Source organism: Anomaloglossus baeobatrachus, chromosome 2 (genome assembly GCF_048569485.1).
Source record: "Anomaloglossus baeobatrachus isolate aAnoBae1 chromosome 2, aAnoBae1.hap1, whole genome shotgun sequence".
In the NCBI taxonomy this organism is placed as follows: Eukaryota; Metazoa; Chordata; class Amphibia; order Anura; family Aromobatidae; genus Anomaloglossus; species Anomaloglossus baeobatrachus.
The window spans coordinates 729,716,123-729,737,385 of NC_134354.1; the positions used below are offsets into that span (position 1 = coordinate 729,716,123).

The following is a 21,263-nucleotide window of genomic DNA, read 5'->3' on the forward strand; positions in this document are numbered from 1 at the left end:
ACATGTCAGATGGGAGATGAATCTCTTTCCCGGTTCCCTCCGGTCCCCCGGTGTCCCCAAAGTGCCCCCCCCCGACCCCCAACCCCCTCCCGAAAATCCAAGATGGCAGCGCGCACCGGCGAGCACAGCAGCGCGCCGGCCGCATTCACATTTTTCTTATGGTTTCTGTCGTATGTGCCATAACACATGCGACAGAAACATGCTCCCCAGGCCCTGCCGGGTCACCCCCTATCCCCCCCGGTGTCCCCCGTACCTGTCGGAGCGCTGATCCCCCGCGGCCCCCTCCTCCGGCTCCTTCTCAGCAGACGCCGGTCACATGTGCAGAGCGCAGCTGTCAGCTTCCTGTGTTCAGGACGCTGGCTGCTGCTGCTGCTGCTCGGCACTTTGCAGCTGTGACCCGGGGAGGGTGGGTGCAGATTCTTTGCACCCACTCTCCTCAAATGGAGGGTCTGCACACCTAGAAAATGGGGCATACGTTCCCTGAACGTGTCCCCCATATTCTAGAAGGTCCAGAGTCGACGTGGGACGTCCAAATGGATTACAGCGGATATTTTTTTCTTTTCTTTTCAATAAATTGGTGAATCAGGGAATGTTTTGGGGAGTGTTTTCAAATAAAATTTTTTTTTGTCAATTTTTTTTTTATTACTGTCAATTAGTTATGTCGGGTATCTGATAGACGCTGTGACATAACTAATTGCTGGGCTTGATGCCAGGTGACATTACACATCTGGTATCAACCCCATTTATTACCCCGTTTGCCACCGCACCAGGGCGCTGGATGAGCTGGGGTGAAGCGCCAGAATTGGCACATCTAATGGATGCGCCACTTCTGGGGCGGCTGCGGCCTGCTATTTTTAGGCTGGGAAGAGTCCAATAACCATGGCTCTTCCCATCCTGAGAATACCAGACCCCAGCTGTCAGCTTCACCTTGGCTGGTGATCTAATTTGGGGGGACCCCACGTTTTGTTTTGTTTTTTTTAATTATTTATTTATAAATAATTAAAAAAAAAAAAAACAGCTTGGGGAGCCCTCCAAATTGATCACCAGACAAGATGAAGCTGTCAGCTGTGGTTTGCAGGCTACAGCTGTCTGCTTTACCCTAGCTGGCTATCAAAAATAGGGGGGACCCCACGTCATTTATTTTAATTCTTTTTTTTTTTTTTTTTTTTGGGCTAAATACAAGGCTAGGCATCCTTTAGTGTCACATGAAAGGCACTAAAGGGCGCCAGCTTAGAATATGCAGGGGGTGGGACGTTATATATGTTTGACATCTATCCAATCATCCATTGTAGCATTTTAGGCTGTGTGCCCACAATCAGGGTTTGCAGCATTTTGGGCGCAGAGTGTTTTCCCTGCATCCATAACGCTGCGTTGTGCAGTAGAAGCACAGTGGAAGGATTTTTAGAAATCCTGTGCCCACTGTGTTTCTTTTCTCCGCAGCATAAACCGACCTGTGGCGCAGCTTCCCGAGCCTCAGCATGTCAATTTATGCTGCGGAGATGAGTGTTTTCTGCAGGTAGAATAGAGCTAAAGTCCACAGCAGCCTGAACCCAAATCGTGGGCATGGGCAGCTGCGTTCTCCAGTGGACAACACTCACATCTCTGCAGGAAGGCTGACACTGTATACTAGACGCCGTGTCGCTGGATCATGGCCACATAGCCTAACAGTGAGAATATTGTTGCTACAGTAACATTTTTGTGAAGTACCTGTGGAATCAAAATGCTTAGTATACTCCTGAATAAAATCCTTGAGGGGTCCAGTTTCCAAAATGGGGTCACTTGTGGGTGGTTTCTGATGTATAGGTACCCAAGGGGCCCTGCTAATGTGACATGGTGTGCGCAATTTATTTAAACTTTTCCAAAATTCAAATGGTGCTCCTTCCATTCCAAGCCCTCCCATTCATCCAAAAAGAGAATTTTTTGCCACATGTGGGGTATCCCTGCTCTCACAAGAAATTGGATAACAACCTGTGGGATCCATGTTTTGTTGTTGCCTCTTGAAAAAGTGAGAAATTTGATGCTAAATCAACATTTTTGTGAAAAAAATGAAAATTTTCAATATGGCAACCTAAGCTTATCAAATTCTGTGAAGTGCACGTGGATTCAAAATGCTCACTATACACCTAGATAAAAGCCTTGAGGTGTCTTGTTTCCAGAATGGGGTCACTTGTGGGGGACCTCCACTGTTTAGGCACCTTAGGGGCTTTCCAAATGCGACATAGCGTCCGCTAATTATTCCAGCCAATTGTTCAGTCAAATGGCACTTTTTGCCTTCCGAGCCCTGCTGTGCACCCAAACAGTTGATTTCCACCACACATAAGGTATCGGCATACTCAGGAGAAATTGCACAATAAATTTTATGCTGATATTTTTCCGTGTACTCTTGTTAAAAAAAAAAAAAAAGCGATCTGGTTGAAGTAACAATTTTGAGGTAAAAATAATATATTTTTTTTATTTTCACAGCTCAACATTATAAACTTCTGTGAATCACCTGGGGGTTCAGGGTACTTGCCAAATATCTAGATAAATTCCTTGTGGGGTCTATTTTCCAGAATGGGGTCACTTGTGGGGGACCTCCACTGCTTAGGCACCTCAGGGGCTCTACTAATGCAACATGGCGTCTGCTATTGATTCCAGCCAATTTTGCAGTCAAATTGCACTCCTTCTCTTCCGAGCCCTGCTGTGTGCCCAAACAGTTGATTTCCACCACGTACAAGATATCACCAAACTCAGGAGAAATTGCCCAATAAATTTCATGGTGATTTTTTTTCTTTTTACCCTTGTGAAAAAAAAAGCTACCTGGTTGAAGTAACAATTATGTGGTATAATTTTATTTTTTTATTTTCATGGCTCAACATTATAAACTTCTGTAAAGCACCTGGAGGTTCAGGGTACTCACCAAACATCTAGATAAATTCCTTGAGGGGCCTAGTTTCCAATATGGGGTCACTTGTGGTGGTTTTTTGCTGTTTACTTACCTTAGGGGTCCTCCAAATGCGACATGGTGCCCGCAATCTTTTTCAGCCAAATTTCCTTTCCAAAATTCAAATATTGCTCCTTCCGTTCCAAGCCCTCCCATTTCTCCAAACAAAGGTTTCAGACCACAAATGAGGTATCACCGTTCTCATAAAAAAGTGGGTAACAAACATTGGGGTCAAATTTTTGGAATTACCTCTTGAAAAAGTGAAAAAAAATTGATGCTAAAGCAACATTTTTGAGAAAAAAATGAAAATTTTCAATGTGACAATGTAACGTTATCAAAATCTGTGAAGTACCTGTGGGTCCAAAATGCTCACTATACCCCTAGATAGAAGCCTTGAGAGGTCCAGTTTCCAAAATGGCGTCACTTGTGAGGGGTTTCAGCTGTTTAGGTACCTTAGCGGACATGTAAATGCAACATGGTGCCCGCAATCTATTTCAGCCAAATTTGCTTTCCAAAATTCAAATATTGCTCCTTCTGGTCCGAGCCCTCCCATTTGTCCAAACAAAGGTTTCTGACCACATGTGTGGTATTGGCGCGTTCATAAGAAAGTGGGTAACAAGTTTTGTGGTTCATTTTGTTGTGTTATTTCTTCTAAAAGTGAATAAATTTGGGGTAGAGCAACATTTTAGGTAAAATTTTATTTTTTGCTTTTTTTCATTCCACTTTGCTTTAGTTCCTGTGAAGCACCTGAAGGGTTAATAAACTTCTTGGATATGGTTTTGAGTACTTTGGGGGGTGCTGTTTTGAGACTGGTGTCACTTTTAGGTATTTTCTGTCACATAGGCCTCTCAAAGTCACTTCAAATGTGATGTAGTCCCTAAAAAAATGGTTTTGTGAATTTTGTTGAAAAAATGGGAAATTGCAGATGAACTTTGACCCCTTCAACTTCCTAACCCCAAAATATTTTGTTTCAGAAATTGCGCTAATGTAAAGTAGACATGTGGGAAATGTTATTTATTAACTGTTTTGTGTGACATAACTCTCTGGGTTAAGGGCATAAAAATTAAAAGTTTGAAAATTGCAAAATTTTCATCAAATTTCCGATTTTTTTCACAAATAAAAGCAAAAAAGATCGTTCTAAATTTATAACTATTATGAAGTACAATATGTCACGAAAAAACAATGTCAGAATCATTGGGATCTGTTGAAGCGTTCCAGAGTTATAACCTCATAAAGTGACACTGGTCAGAATTGCAAAAAATGGCCTGGGCATTAAGGACAAAACTGGCTTCGTCCTTAAGGGGTTAAGTAAATCAGGTGATGTGCATCTCTGTAATGAGGAGGGTGCGGTGTAATGACATCAACACCCTATATAAGGTGTGCTTAATTATTAGGCTATGTGCGCACGTTGCGTACAGTTCACTGCAGAAATTTCTGCAGCGATCTGAAGAGCACATGTGCGCTTTAAATCGCTGCAGAAATGTCCGTAGTGAAGCCGATTCCATGCGCTCTGCCTGCAGCTCCTCCCATAGACAGAGCAGGAGCTGCCGGCAAAGCGCACGGAAGAAGTGACATGTCACTTCTTTTTGCGCAGCGCTTCGGCAGTAGCCGAAGCGCTGCGCTCTAAAACGCCACGTGCGCACGGCCCCTGCACAATCTCCATAGACTGTGCAGGGGACGCAGGACGCATGCAGTTACGCTGCGCTACAAAGCGCAGCGTAACTGCATGTATTTACGCAACGTGCGCACATAGCCTTAGGCAACTTCCTTTCCTTTGGAAAAATGGGTCAGACGAGGGCTTTGACGGGCCCTGAAAAGTCCAAAATTGTGAGATGTCTTGCAGAGGGATGCAGCAGTCTTGAAATAGCCAAACTTTTGAAACGTGATCACCGAACAATCAAGCGTTTCATGGCAAATAGCCAACAGGGTCGCAAGAAGCGTGGTGGGCATAAAAGGCGCAAAATAACTGCCCATGAATTGAGGAAAATCATGCGTGAAGCTGCCAAGATGCCATTTGCCACCAGTTTGGCCATATTTCAGAGCTGCAACGTTACTGGAGCATCAAAAAGCACAAGGTGTGCCATACTCAGGGACATGGCCAAGGTAAGGAAGGCTGAAAAACCACCACCTTTGAACAAGAAACATAAGATAAAACGTCAAGACTGGGCCAAGAAATATCTTAAGACTGATTTTTCAAAGGTTTTATGGACTGATGAAATGAGAGTGACTCTTGATGGGCCAGAGGCTGGATCAGTAAAGGGCAGAGAGCTCCACTCTGACTCAGACGCCAGCAAGGTGGAGGTGGGGTACTGGTATGGACTGGCATCATCAAAGATGAACTTGTGGGACATTTTCGGGTTGAGGATGGAGTGAAGCTCAACTCCCAGACCTACTGCCAGTTTCTGGAAGACAACTTCTTCAAGCAGTGGTACAGGAAGAAGTCTGTATCCTTCAAAAAAACACGACTTTCATGCAGGACAATGCTCCATCACATGCACCCAACTACTCCACAGCGTGGCTGGCTAGTAAAGGTCTAAAAGATGAGAAAATAATGACATGGCCCCCTTGTTCACCTGATCTGAACCCCATAGAGAACCTGTGGTTTCTCAAAAAATGTTAGATCTACAGGGAGGGAAAACAGTACACCTCTCGGAACTGTGTGAGGCTGTGGTAAACAGATCAAGCAACTGACTGAATCTATGGATGGTAGGCTTTTGAGTGTCATCATAAAGAAAGGTGGCTATATTGGTCACTCATTTTTGGGGATTTTGTTTTTGCATGTCGAAAAATTTCTAAATTTTATGGTTTACCTGGTGAAAATAAACAAGTGAGATGGGAATATATTTGGTTTTTATTAAGTTGCCTAATAATTCTGCACAGTAATAGATATCTGCAAAAACAGATATCCTCCTAAGATAGCCAAATCTAAAAAAAAAAAACCCCACTCCAACTTCCAAAAAAATCAAGCTTTGATATTTGAGTCTTTTGGGTTGATTTGAGAACATAGTTGTTGATCGATAATAAAAAAAAAAAATCCTTTAAAATAAAACTTGCCTAATAATTCTGCACACGGTGTATACTGCACTATTTTACTGCTTGTATACAAGTAGAATCATATAGATACATTTTTAAGCATACATTTCTTATCTAGTACTGATGACGCAACTAAGTTCTTAAGTATATTTGTATATTTTTGTTGCAAATTAGCTCCAGAAGGAAGAACTCTGTCCTCTTAATGCCTTCTGTTATACAGTAAGTAGCTACATTGTAGATTGTCAGACCTTTTCATGAACCTTCCAACTTGACAAAGATATATTATTTTGCAGGACGAGGGTCCAATATTGACTTGTAGGGTAATTACCTTAAAAAGGTGGCGGTCAAGAGACGCAGACCGTTTTCTTCCTTCTGTAAAAAGAGCTAATTTGTATATATTTTTTTTTTTTCCTATGGTGCATTACCTGTATGACTCTGCACTTTAGCTGGATCTCCTTAATAAGGCCCAGTAAAACACACACACACCACCACCACCACCCTCTGTAGACGTATGTTTTTTCGTGCTTTTGCATTGTAAATGCAGCTCTGGGTGACAATCTTAGCTGTAATCCAGGATCGGTGCAGGATGTGTAATGCAGCAGAATTGTTAATTTAGCTTAAAAAAGAAAGGTTTGTTCTAAGATAAGAGTTTTCTGGTTTCATAAGTACAGACCCCTATAACTGAGCTTAGCAAAATTGATAACCTTAGCCTCTGAGAGGTGCTGTCATATGTGATGACCGCTTTGCATGCCGTAACAATCAGTGAGCTCAGCGGCTCGTGCCGTCTGTTCATGCAAAGCTGCTGAGCTCCGTTATTGGTTGCGGTGCTATCAACCTGATGATGTTCATGCTCCAGACAATAAGCGCTCCGTAGATTCGTGATGTTGATGGCACTGCAGCTAATATATTTATACACCTACATGTGCCGTTCCTTTTGGAGAGAGGTTTTCCCTTTTAAGCTGTTTTCTCTCTTTACTCTTTGCTGTGGGTCCGACCTCTTGAACCATAGCCAATCTTAAGAATGCGCTTTGCGGTGGTTGAGCATGTGACGGGGGTGTACAGCAGAGCAAGGAGAGACAACAGGCCGAGGAACGATCCAACAGGTTTATTCTAAAACAGATTCGGGGGCCCTTCCCGACAATCCTCGGACCGGATTACAAAGCAATCGTCCTTACAGTAGTCCAAAGAGTTCCACACAATCCCACGGGCCGCCACACAGGCCTAGCTCCGTCCGTGTCCACAGCCACACAGGCTGGAGCTCCTGCTCCCTTCAAGTTTCAGCTCACTCTGAAGTTACAAAAAGGGAAATGCATTGTCTGTGCTCCTTGACCAGCCCACCATGTTCAGGGGGTGGGGGTCACACATCCTATCATCAATGGTTTGGTCCATCACAGGGCTCCGATATGTCTGCCAGCCACAGTAGATGAAGGGATCCCCTGCTGTGCAGAACAATGACTATTCCTTCACTGGCCAATTCAATTACAGATTAGATACACAACTCTGGAAAGAAGAGGACAGGCTATTTACATAATCACATTAGATGCCAAGACTACAATTGTATGAGAGAGACACATTGAGATCAGTAGCTCCCCCAAGGAAATACATGAATTACAACTAATACAACCAGGGAAATATGCATATCATGACATAGTATCACAGCATATACAGTGAGAGGGTAAATTACATCTTCACAGAGCAGGCTTCCCTCCACGCCCATCATCTATTATATAAAGGGGGGTGTGTGTATGCTAAAGGAATCCGCACCGTCGCATTTACAATCACGAAATTTTGCACAGACACTCCATGTGACTCAGGGAACGTCATAGACTGTTTGGGCGGGAAAATTTAACGCTTTAGTTACTCTAAAAATCTGGCCTCCATTAAACTGAATGGAGGTGAGAGCTACAGGCTATTAATAACAACTGTCAGTGGTTGCTATAGGAACAAAATAAACTGTTAGTATAACAAGCTTATGTGTGAGGTAAAAAGATGTCGGTGGGGAGATGGATAGAGAGAGAGAGAGACGGGCGTGGAGAGAGAGACGGGCGTGGAGAGAGAGACGGGCGTGGAGAGAGAGACGGGCGTGGAGAGAGAGACGGGCGTGGAGAGAGAGACGGGCGTGGAGAGAGAGACGGGCGTGGAGAGAGAGACGGACAGTTACTATCCCGGTCAACGTCCGGGTACTAAAGCTAGTTCTCTATATACTTCGAGATGGGTGGGTACAGCGTTCTATCTGTAGCAGTCCCATAGTCTATGAATGGAGTGGAAGTCTGCATGCTCAACCATCATTCACTCAATTTATACTGGACTCTGCAGACCCCTAGGCTCAGGATCCACGGTCAAACCACCTGGGATGTGTACATTTAAGCCCTGTCGTATGGCTACGGGATAGCTTTATGAACTTGGTATGTATCTGCCTTGCAGGACTATATATAGGGAAGTCACAGCCAGATTCCCTGACCTCCTCATGATGGGGGGGCTAAGATTTGTCATTTTTAAGTAATTGTGTCAGTCATCACCAGTTTATTTTTTATTAATTTTATTTTTTCATTTAGGGGTTTTAGCAACACGGAGACCCTTTGTAGTGAGTACAAGTATTACTGTGAAGAATGCCGCAGTAAGCAGGAAGCACATAAAAGGTGACGTATGACGTGGCGGGGATTTATTGTCTGACCCCGACAAGTTCTCAAATGATATTTTTTGTATTGATCTGATGGCTGCCTGATTATATGGGGGATGCTCGTCGTGTCCCATCCTCATCCATTCTGTGGATCCGACTCTTCCCATTATAGTCTATGCAGATCTGTGAAAAGTGGAAGACATGTTTTTAACTTCTGTGTTCCATCTGTATTCCTGCTGGTTTTTGTTGTTGTGTTTGTTTGTTTTTGTCTTTTTTACTGATTAGTCGATGGATAAATAAAAGTTCAGAAGTTCAGACTAGTAAACCTGCTTTATTAAAACAAAAAAGTGGATAAAAAGATGCAATTCAGCGGCAAAACTGTTAACATGAATGAAAGGAAGTCCAGTTTACACCGATTTAAAAATAAACATATAAATAGAATCTAAAAGTCTGAATCAACCCCTATTTACCAAGTTCAAAAATAAAAAAATTAAACATGTTTTGTAATTTGCATCTGTAAGTCTGATCTTCGGAAGTATAAAATTGACCCATATGATTAAAAAAAAAAAAAAAAACCCAAACAATTGCATTTTTTTTTTTTTTTTTTTGACCACCGTAACCAATCTCCAAAAATTTAGTAACGAGCGATCGAAACATCAAAAGCTCATCATACAAATTAACAATTCCCTCCACCCACCAGAAAATAGTTACAGGTCTCCGAAAATGTCTACACCAGCCATGCTTTGTTTAACAAAGCTTTGAAAAAATTTTTTTTAGTTAGTAAAATAAAAACTTTTGACGTTTGGTATCTCGACCATCAGCGTGACCTGGAGGATCATGTAGTCGGGGTCACTTTTTCCACATCTTGAACACTATACAAATATGAAACCCAAAACAAAAAATGAGTTTAATGTTTCAGCCCTTTTGGATTGTTATTCCTGGGATTAGCTAAAGTGTTAACTAAACAATTTGTGTCCCTCTGATCATTCTTTTATCTAATCATGTTGTATTTGTCGATTTCAGGATGAAAGTAAAAAAGCTGCCTATGATTTTAGCTCTTCACCTAAAGAGGTTCAAGTACATGGACCAGCTGCATCGATATACTAAGCTCTCATACCGAGTAGTTTTTCCTTTAGAGCTTCGACTTTTTAACACATCGGGAGATGCCACCAACCCAGACAGAATGTATGACCTTGTCGCTGTGGTTGTTCACTGTGGAAGGTAGGATCGCACTATGTAAGCTTCACGTGTACGTGCCTAAACTTCACATGTACGTGCCTAAACTTCCATACGTTCTCCACCATATTTCTTTTTCGCTCCTAATTGGGAGACCCAGACAGTGGGTGTATAGCTACTGCCCTCTGGAGGCCGCACAAAGAACTACACTTAAAAGTGTAAGGCCCCTCCCCTTCTGGCTATACACCCTCCCGTAGGAGTACAGATTCCTCAGTTTTAGCTTTGTGCGCAAGGAGGTCAGACACGCACGCATAGCTCCATTGTTTTTAGTCAGCAGCAGCTGCTGACTATGTCGGATGGAAGAAAAGAGGGCCCATACAGGGCTCCCAGCATGCTCCCTTCTCACCCCACTGTATGTCGGAGGTGTTTGTAAGGTTGAGGTACCCATTGCGGGTACGGCGGCAGGAGCCCACATGCTGATTCCTTCCCCATCCCTTTTTACAGGGCTCTGGGTGAAGTGGGATTTACTGGTCTCCAGGCACTGAGACCGTGCTCCATCTACAGCCCCTGGAGAAGATGCTGGATGGAGCGGAGTACATCAGGGACATGGCCCTGCTTCCTCAAGGTACTCTGTGTCCCCGTGCATTTGGCGCTCACACCGCAGCATGCTGGGTGTTGTAGTGCGCCGGGGGACATCAGCGCTACGGCGCTTGTGCCATGGCCTCATTCAGCTTCGCTGAAGCAGGCACACCTCTGGGAATCGGTCGCGCCGGCCGCTGGGACTGTGGCGCGGCTGGCACTTGTGGTGCGCCGGGGACTTCAGCGCGGCCCGCGCTTTTACGGCGGCCGCGCTGATAACTCGAGTCCCCGGCTTTTGCGGCCTGCTTCCGTTCGTTCCCGCCCCCGGACCTGCCAGTCAGGAGAGGGGCGGGACGCTGGCCACGTCTAGGAATCGGTCACGCCGGCCGCTGGGACTGCGGCGCGGCTGGCACTTTTGGTGCGCCGGGGACTTCAGCGCGGCCCGCGCTTTTACGGCGGCCGCGCTGATAACTCGAGTCCCCGGCTTTTGCGGCCTGCTTCCGTTCGTTCCCGCCCCCAGACCTGCCAGTCAGGAGAGGGGCGGGACGCTGGCCACGTCTAGGAATCGGTCGCACCGGCCGCTGGGACTGCGGCGCGGCTGGCACTTGTGGTGCGCCGGGGACTTCAGCGCGGCCCGCGCTTTTACGGCGGCCGCGCTGATAACTCGAGTCCCCGGCTTTTGCGGCCTGCTTCCGTTCGTTCCCGCCCCCAGACCTGCCAGTCAGGAGAGGGGCGGGACGCTGGTCAGTGCATCAGCGCCGAGGGCTGGAGTCGTTTTTACATACTCCAGCCCTCACAATTGGCACAGAGGGGACACTGTTTCCCGCACTTTTGTTTGGGAACTCCCACGGACCGCCCCTCTCCACAGACGCCGGCAGCCATTCCTGCTGACACGCTGAGCTGCAGAGGGGAGCCGGGGAGACCCAGACAAGGAATTCTGCAGCCTCTTACCCGCTGTTCAGCGGGCGGTAAGCAGCCCTCAGGGCTCTCCCCCTCTTGTGCCAGTAGTATTCTTAGTATTTTGTTTCTACAAATACTTTGTATTGCATAGCGCTGGTCGCCCTTTGGCTATAGACTCTCTCACATTGCAGAGAGCCAGCAGCATGTCGTCCGTAAAACGCAAGGGTGCCAAGGCACAGACATTATATGCTTCCTGCACCGCATGTGGGACTTTTCTACCGGCAGGCTCCACGGACCCCCATTGTGTGCAGTGCTCGGCCCCTGCGGCGCTTGCACAGTCGGGACCTCTGCTGGACGTGACCCAGGGTGTACCACCTGTGAATGCTGTCCAGGTGACAGGAACTGAGTTTGCAGCTTTTGCTGACAGAATGTCTCTCACTATGTCACAAATTCTTGACACATTGCGAGCTAGGCCTGTACTTCAGGCCACGGACACTGTGCAATCATTGCCCCCTGGTCCCCCTCAGCTCCAAGCTCCGGGACGGGCATATACACCTCAGGGTGAAGACTCTGATCGGACGATGGCCCCGGGCAGCCTAAGCGGGCTCGCTATGACGGGCCTTCACATTCATCTCAATGGTCAGGATCCCAGCGAGATGAATCTTTGGGTGATGAGGCGGACGTAACTGATCAGGATTCTGATCCTGGGACCGCTCTCAATCTAGATACACCAGATGGTGACGCCATAGTTAATGATCTTATATTTAACATCAATAAGATGTTAAATATTTCCCCACCAGCTCCTCTTGTGGAGGAGTCAGCTTCGCAGCACGAGAGAATCCATTTCAGATACCCTAAGCGTACTTTAAGCACTTTTCTGGACCACGCTGACTTTAGAGACGCAATCCAGAAACCCCACGCTTATCCTGAAAGGCGTTTTCCTAAACGGCTTAAAGATACACGCTATCCTTTTCCCCCTGAGGTGGTCAAGGGTTGGACCCAGTGTCCAAAAGTGGATCCTCCAATTTCCAGGCTTGCAGCTAGATCCTTGGTTGCAGTTGAAGATGGAGTGGCACTTTAAAGATGCCACTGACAGGCAGATGGAGCTCTGGCTGAAATCCATCTATGAAGCGATTGGAGCGTCATTAGCGCCTTCTTTTGCAGCCGTATGGGCACTCCAAGCTATCTCAGCCGGGCTTGCGCGAGTTGACTCCGTCACACGTGCATTTGCCCCGCAGGTAGCACCATTGACCTCGCAAATGGCGGCATTCGCGTCGTACGCGATTAATGCTGTTCTTGACGCTACAAGCCGCACGGCAGTGGCGTCAGCCAACTCCGTTGTTTTGCGTAGGGCCCTGTGGTTGAGACATTGGAAAGCAGATTCTCATTCCAAGAAGTGCTTAACCAATTTGCCTTTTTCTCGTGACCGATTGTTTGGAGAGCGTTTGGATGAAATCATCAAACACTCCAAGGGTAAGGACTCATCCTTACCGCAACACAGACAAAACAGACCCCAACAGAGGAAGGGTCAGTCTGGTTATCGGTCCTTTCGAGGACCGGGCAGGTCCCAATTCGCCTCGTCAAAAAAGACTCAAAAAGACCAGAGACGCTCAGATTCTTGGAGGTCTCAGTCACGCCCAAAAGGGACAGCCGGAGGAACCGTTGCCAAGACGGCGTCCTCCTGACTTGCAGTCTCCGTTTCCCACACCCGCGGTCGGTGGGAGGCTTTCCCACTTTGGCGACATCTGGCTGTCACACGTCAAAGACCGTTGGGTGAGGGATATTCTGTCTCACGGGTACAGGATAGAGTTCAGTTCTCGTCCGCCAACTCGTTTCTTCAGAACTTCTCCACCACCAGACCGAGCCGATGCTCTGTTGCAGGCGGTGGCCGCTCTAAAGGCGGAAGGAGTGGTGACCTCCGTCCCTCTTCAGGAACAAGGTCACGGTTTTTACTCCAATCTGTTTGTGGTCCCAAAAAAGGACGGATCGTATCGGCCCGTCCTGGATCTAAAGTTGCTCAACAGACACGTAAAAGTCAGAAGGTTCCGGATGGAATCCCTACGCTCCGTCATAGCCTCAATGTCTCAAGGAGATTTTCTAGCATCAATAGATATCAAAGATGCGTATCTCCACGTGCCGATCGCACCAGAGCATCAGCGTTTCCTACGCTTCGTCATACACGACGAACACCTGCAGTTCGTAGCGTTACCTTTCGGTCTGGCAACAGCCCCCCGGGTCTTCACCAAAGTCATGGCAGCAGTAGTAGCTGTTCTGCACTCGCAGGGTCACTCGGTCATCCCGTATCTAGACGACCTGCTTATAAAGGCACCCTCTCAAGAGGCATGCCAACACAGTCTGAAGGTGGCACTAGACACTCTCCAGAGTTTCGGGTGGATTATCAACTTTCCAAAGTCTCATCTAACCCCGACCCAATCTCTGACTTATCTTGGCATGGAGTTTCATACTCTCTCAGCGATAGTGAAGCTTCCACTGGACAAGCAGTGCTCGCTACGGACTGGACTGCAATCTCTCCTTCAGAGCCAGTCGCACTCACTGAGGCGCCTCATGCATTTCCTAGGAAAGATGGTAGCAGCAATGGCGGCAGTCCCGTTCGCGCAGTTTCATCTGCGCCCTCTACAATGGGAGAGCCTATCAGGGTGGGGAGCGGTGTATCTCCACCACAGGGCTCAGGGGATGTGGACTCTGGAAGAGTCCACCCTGCAGATCAATGTTCTGGAAATCAGAGCAATCTATCTTGCCCTGCGAGCCTTCCAACAATGGCTGGAAGGCAAGCAGATTCGGATTCAGTCGGACAATTCCACGGCGGTGGCGTACATCAACCACCAAGGGGGAACACGCAGTCGCCAAGCTTTTCAAGAAGTCCAACGGATTTTGACGTGGGTGGAAAGCAGAGCGTACACCATATCCGCAGTTCACATCCCAGGCGTGGAAAACTGGGAAGCAGACTTTCTCAGTCGCCAGGGCATGGACGCAGGAGAATGGTCCCTTCACCCGGACGTGTTTCAGCAGATCTGTTGCCACTGGGGGACGCCGGACGTCGATCTGATGGCGTCACGGCACAACAACAAGGTCCCAGTTTTCATGGCACGGTCTCACGATCACCGAGCACTGGCGGCAGACGCCTTGGTTCAGGATTGGTCGCAATTCCGACTCCCCTATGTGTTCCCACCTCTAGCATTCTTACCCAGAGTTCTCCGGAAAATCAGGTCCGACTGCCATCGAGCCATACTCGTCGCTCCAGATTGGCCAAGAAGGTCGTGGTACCCGGATCTGTGGCATCTCACGGTAGGCCAACCGTGGACACTACCAGACCGTCCAGATTTGCTGTCTCAAGGGCCGTTTTTCCATCTGAATTCTGCGGCCCTGAACCTGACTGTGTGGCCATTGAGTCCTGGATCCTAGCGGCCTCAGGTTTATCTCATGAGGTTGTTGCCACAATGAGACAGGCTAGAAAACCATCCTCAGCTAAGATCTATCAGAACAAGGTTCTCATTGCTCTCCAGAAGCCGCCTTTCGAGCCTTTGAAAGAGGTTCCCCTTTCTCGGCTTTCACAAAAGGTAGTTTTTCTTGTGGCGGTCACGTCTCTTCGAAGAGTGTCCGAGCTAGCGGCGTTATCTTGCAAATCTCCCTTCCTGGTGTTTCACCAAGACAAGGTAGTACTGCGTCCAATTCCAGAGTTTTCTCCCAAGGTGGTTTCTTCCTTTCATCTCAATCAGGATATCACTTTGCCATCTTTGTGTCCGCATCCAGTTCACCAATTTGAAAAGGGTTTACATCTGTTGGACCTGGTGAGAGCACTCAGGATTTACATTTCTCGCACGGAGGCTCTACGCCGTTCTGATGCGCTCTTTGTCCTAGTCGCTGGTCAGCATAAGGGATCGCAAGCTTCCAAATCCACCCTGGCGCGGTGGATCAAGGAACCAATTCTTCACACATACCGTTCTGCTGGGCTTCCGATTCCATCTGGACTGAAGGCCCATTCTACCAGAGCCGTAGGTGCGTCCTGGGCATTGCGGCATCAGGCTACGGCTCAGCAAGTGTGCCAAGCGGCTACCTGGTCGAGTCTGCACACGTTTACCAAACACTATCAAGTGCATACCTACGCTTCGGCAGATGCCAGCCTAGGTAGACAGGTCCTTCAGGCGGCGGTGGCCCACCTGTAGGAAGAGGCTGTCTGACAGCCCGTTCATGTGGTATCTTTTTACCCACCCAGGGACTGCTTTTGGACGTCCCACTGTCTGGGTCTCCCAATTAGGAGCGAAAAAGAAGAAGGGAATTTTGTTTACTTACCGTAAATTCCTTTTCTTCTAGCTCCAATTGGGAGACCCAGCACCCGCCCTATTTGTTCTTAGGGTTTCGTTTTTTCGGGTGCACATGTTGTTCATGTTGTTTCTTAAGTTCTCCGATCGTGTTATCGGATTGAATTTGTTTTTGAAACTGTTATTGGCTTTCCTCCTTCTTGCTTTGGTACTAAAACTGAGGAATCTGTACTCCTACGGGAGGGTGTATAGCCAGAAGGGGAGGGGCCTTACACTTTTAAGTGTAGTTCTTTGTGCGGCCTCCAGAGGGCAGTAGCTATACACCCACTGTCTGGGTCTCCCAATTGGAGCTAGAAGAAAAGGAATTTACGGTAAGTAAACAAAATTCCCTTCTTTCCTGCAAATGTAGACCTTGTTTAGAGTCTAAATTAATGGAGAACATTCTATGGCCATGTGCGCACGTGTGCGTAATTCATGCAGTTACGCTGCGCTTTGTAGCGCAGCGTAACTGCATGCGTCCTGCGTCCCCTGCACAGTCTATGGAGAATGTGCAGGGGCCGTGCGCACGTGGCGTTTTAGAGCGCAGCGCTTCGGCTACTGCCGAAGCGCTGCGTTCTAAGAAGTGACATGTCACTTCTTCCGTGCGCTTTGCCGGCAGCCTCTGCTCTGTCTATGGCAGGAGCTGCAGGCAGAGCGCATGGAATCGTTTTTTGTGGTTTTTTTTCACTACGAACATTTCTGCAGCGATTTGAAGCGCACATGTGCTCTTCAGATCGCTGCAGAAATTTCTGCAGTGACTGTACGCAACGTGCGCGCACAGCCTTACTGCTGTTGCTTCTAAAGATTTCAACTCTGCAGCAATGACACATAGACCAATGGCTCTTGGTGTGACTTCTTAAAAAGACTAATGCCAGCCATGGTCAGCCCCACCTCATTTGCTACAAGGTCGGCAAAATCTGGACAGAATTTCCCTCTTCAGAAAACAAGGGTTAAGTAAATATGGAGTCCAAGTGGCCATTGCTTGAGCGATTTCACTGGGGGCGTGCACTCATTTCTCTTTCTAATGCTGACCAGTGATAAACAGGCACCCAAATAGCACTGATAACCTTATTTCCAGCAGTCAGTGTGGGGGGAGGGGCACGGCTGTAGAAATTGTCATTACAAAAACTTCTAGTTCCCCCTCCTTTAAAATTTAAAATGAGCATTATTGGCACAAACAAGTACGCTTTAGCATTTCCACACTGACCGATGGAAATGAACACTTTTAATCACTCATGCCTGCTGTGTAGAAGCACAAGTAATCACTCTGTAGGGAGGAGAACAAAGTGTCATCATGTCTAACACTAAGCCTGTTCTTAGTTACAATTGAGGAGTTTTCTTTTTACCCTTAGGCTAGGTTCATACATCCGGCTTTTCGCCGGTTTCAGTGCCCTCCATTACAGTGTATACAATACAATGCTGTCATGTGACCGGAGCATGTGAACCGGAAGTAGCCGCGCTGCCATTGTACTGTATCACACTGTATTGGAGTCCGCCGAATCCGGCGAGAAGCCAGATGTGTGAAACTAGCCTTATCTGTGCTTGTGATTGTCAGAGTTGGCTGCACTGAGAGGAGATCTACTAGAAGTGTTTGTAATGGAACTCCACTTCTGAAGAACTGCCCCTCCCCCCACACTGACTGCTGGAGATAACCGCTGAAGGCTGTTAATCACACTCAAGCCTGCTGTGTTGCCCATTTTTCCCAATCGAAAAACAACAATAAATTAACATCTGTTATTACAGAGACCATAAAAATCAGATCTATCAAAATGTAAAAGTAACTAACCCATAAAGTAGACACCGGGAATCAATTAACCGGGTTATCAAAACTGAGAATGATTTTTAAAATTAATACATTTTAAAAATAAACTATAGACGTTTGGTATTGGATTAAACAGTGACCTGTAAAATTGTTTCATTGCCATGTCTTTTTTTTTTTTTTTTTTTGAAACCTGCAAAATTGAAATCTAAAATCTAAAAATCCGTGGGATGGTTGGTTAGTATTTTTTTTTTTTTCCCTTACCAGTTTAGCCCACTTGAGAATGAATGTAGGAAAATTGGCAGCATCCTTTTTTAAGTGTTTTTTTACAGTTTTGGAAAAGCCTTGTCCTCCAGTTCAATTTGTTTTTAAAATAATTAAATAATAAAATGTCCTCTTAGTCACACTCTCTGGGTTTTGTCTACAGCGCTGTCGTCACGTCTTCAGTTGCTGCAGCCAATCAGCTGCTCGGTGCCATCTAATTTGACAGAGCCCCTGACATTGGCTTAACCCTTAGGGTTTGTGCACTTCTTCCTGACGCATCATCTTTGTCGTCCATTTATTAATTTTTGCTCCGCTTTCTTTAATATTACATATAAAATAGTGGCGGCTCTCAAACTGAAGATGCCTAAAGATTGGAGCGGTCACTTTTTCTCGCGGCTTTCAAAGTGTAATGCATTTGAAAATAAAAAAAGTTACAAAAGACTGATCATATGCACAGCAAGTAGTTTTGACATTGCTGTGTATATGTCAATTCTCTTTCCAGCGCCTTTTCAGATGGAATTTGCCTAAAAAAAACACACAGCTTTATGCATCTTCTAATTTAATTATAGACTTCTATTTAGCAGCAAAGTTACTGAATCTGACCTGGATCTTTAATATGAAATACATAGGTTGTTTTTTTTCTCCCCCTTATTTTAACAGTGGTCCAAACCGGGGACATTATATTGCAATTGTGAAGAGCCACGATTTCTGGTTGTTATTTGATGATGACATTGTAGAGGTAAGCCACTTAATTAAATTTTTCAACGTTTTTCATATTGATTTCTGAATTATTGAATGTTAAGACTCTTAACTTAAAAGTGGAGTTCCTGAAAAATACCAGAATAAGGGTCTGTGCGCACTGGGAAAATGTGTTTAAGTAAAATCCACACCCTCCGGCAGAATTCCGCACTCGTGGCAAAAAAAAGCACCAAAACCGCACCCAAAATCCGCATGCGGTTTTTCCGCGGGTTGGTCCCTGCGGTTTTTAACCATTCTCTATGGCAAAACCCCAGGTACCTGCGGAAAAGGAAGTGACATGCTTCTTCCTTTTGCTGCAGAAATTCTGCAGCAAAACCTGTTGGGGGGGGAAAAAAAACAAAACGCATTTTGGATTTCTAATAGATTTTGCTGGGAAGACTGCAGAAAGGTTACGAACAAAAACCACACCTTTTCTGCAGCAAAAACCGCAGCTAACAAAATGCAGTGTGCGCACAGGGCCTAAAATTGGTATTTCGAAATTTCTGCACCAAATCTGCAGTGTGCTTACATAGCCTTACACTTTGAGCAAACTGAAACTCAAACACTTTCGGGAATGTAAAATAAAAAAAAAAAAGCTGCAGTGAAGTCTCGTCAACAGCACCCATCACTGCTGCAGCCAATCACTGATCTATACAGTCCATGCTATCCATCTGAGCAAAATCGCTGCACTCAGTAATTGACTGCAGCGGTAATGTGCGCTGTTCTTGTGATTTCACCGCTGCAGCCAAAACGCATGGATGGGAGGAGCATCTGGGGTAAGTTGGGGGGGGCAGGTTGGGGTGATTACCATCTGGATTAATGGCTTTACTTTACATCCGTGCATGGTGGCCATTGACATCCCGGTTAATCTTTTTTCTTATTTCATTGTCTAGTTATTCAGATCCTTTTTTAGAAACGTCTGTAACTCCCAGATTTTATTAGAATGGTCTATATAACTCCCAGATTTTCTTAGAATTGTCTATAGAACTCCCAGATTTTCTTAGAATCGTCTATGTAACTCCCAGATTTTCTTAGAATGGTCTATGTAACTCCCAGATTTTCTTAGAATGGTCTATATAACTCCCAGATTTTCTTAGAATGGTCTATATAACTCCCAGATTTTCTTAGAATGGTCTATATAACTCCCAGATTTTCTTAGAATGGTCTATATAACTCCCAGATTTTCTTAGAATGGTCTATATAACTCCCAGATTTTCTATTTCCGCAGAAAATAGATGCACAAGCGATAGAAGAATTCTACGGGTTAACGTCGGACATCTCTAAGAACTCTGAATCTGGGTATATTCTCTTCTACCAGTCTCGAGACTAGATGAGAACTGTGACCGACAAACATTCTGCCTCATTTCTTCTTCTTTGTACAGTTGGAACAAGGAGAAAGCACTGATCACTAGATATGTATATATACATACACGTATATGGCTAGGTATGTGTATAGATTACATATATATGTATCTGCTACTACGGACAAGAAGAGGAAAACCTGGAGTAGTGGGAGCTCAGGGGGGCATTAGCGCAGTTTGCACACGCCGAAGCAAAGAACACGGATCAAGGAAACCAAGAAAACTCATATCATGAGAATTGATTTATTTGCTCTCAGGAATCACGCCGCTCACCATAAAGTCCCATCACTACTACTGCGAAAACAGAGGCGGTCTTCACCGCTGGTGGACCGGACCTCCAGTCGTTGATTCTTGTCGTTCGTCATTACTTTAGCTGTTTAGAAGCTACGTGGAGTGTTCCCGAAATCACAACCAGAAGCCTGTGCGTTTCCACGCTGTCCATTCTACACCACAAGCAAAATCGAAAAACAAGAAAAAAAAAAAAACTAAGCCGCTGTAAAAAGATAAAAAAATAGATATATATATTTATATATATTTGCGCCCAGCAACCGCAATTGCCTTTCTTTAAAAGGACAGTAGAGACGAGCCCGAGTCAGGCTGCTGAATGCCTGGAGAAGCTTGTTCAGATGATAAGCTTTGGGATCAGTGATGGGTGTCCATTTTCTCCCCTCTTATTTTTTTATTTTTATTTTTTTTTCCTGTGGTGGGAGGGGAATGGTAATAATTTATTGTCGCACAAATGTGGTCTATGGTTGGATTTAATTTTTTTTTTTTTTTTTCTCTCGCTGAATATAGTCACTAAATTTAATGTAAATTTGTTTAATTTATTGGTCAAAGGCAGAGGAACATGGTAAATGGTCACAATGATTGCTAAAATGTGTGTCTGTGTGTATATATGCACAAGAAAATTCCTTCTATCCGGCGTTAGGGAGGACAAGTCAGCTCTCTCATCTGCTTTAGTAAATACATCTATTCCCAATTCTGGAGCACATTTTTCTTTAACACTCGGCATTATGTTGTTCCTCAGTTAATCCTCTTGGAAATAAGTGAATAAATTGATAAAAGAATATTACTAGTCTCATCTGTCTTTGGTAACAAAAATAGACAGTTGCACTCTAGTGCTCAGACATGTGTAACGGTGAATATGGGAATATAGACATGCATTACTGCTATGAAAAACATGTAAAAATGGAGATACTTAGCTCACAAAAATGACCTGTTTTATGTGAGCCCAACAGAAAGCGACAAGGTAACCTTTTTTTTGTTGAACCCCTATCAAACTAATGCCTCTCTTTGGATTAACCTACAATTTATGGGCAGACAGGAACCTGCAAATCGAAAATTAAAATCGCCTAAGGCTGAAGAGCAGGAGTGCTCAATCACAAGGCATAACCCTGTAATCTAAGAAAAACACTGATGGCACATCCTACCTTTTCTAACGTGAACAGGTGCAAACTGAACATGAAACATAGCACTACAGAGTGCAACTGTCTCCTTTTTGTAACTAAGATATGTGGAACAATGAAGAGGGACACAACAATAAGAATGTTGCCTTGCCATTGGCTGTTGGGCTCATATATAAAACTGGCCA

The 21,263-nt window shown here is 45.5% G+C and overlaps 1 protein-coding gene across 1 annotated transcript in view; it reads left to right on the forward strand.

Moving 5' to 3' along the window:
* USP12 (ubiquitin specific peptidase 12) overlaps positions 1-20,810 on the forward strand; it is a 129,428-nt gene extending 108,618 nt beyond the window's left edge. Inside the window, exons 6-9 of the mRNA XM_075334631.1 lie at positions 8,512-8,595; positions 9,600-9,797; positions 18,234-18,312; positions 19,540-20,810. Coding sequence (XP_075190746.1) covers positions 8,512-8,595; positions 9,600-9,797; positions 18,234-18,312; positions 19,540-19,641 — 463 coding nt within the window. The 3' untranslated portion in view covers positions 19,642-20,810. The remainder of the gene's footprint in view (positions 1-8,511; positions 8,596-9,599; positions 9,798-18,233; positions 18,313-19,539) is intronic.
* The last annotated feature ends 453 nt before the right edge of the window (positions 20,811-21,263 follow it).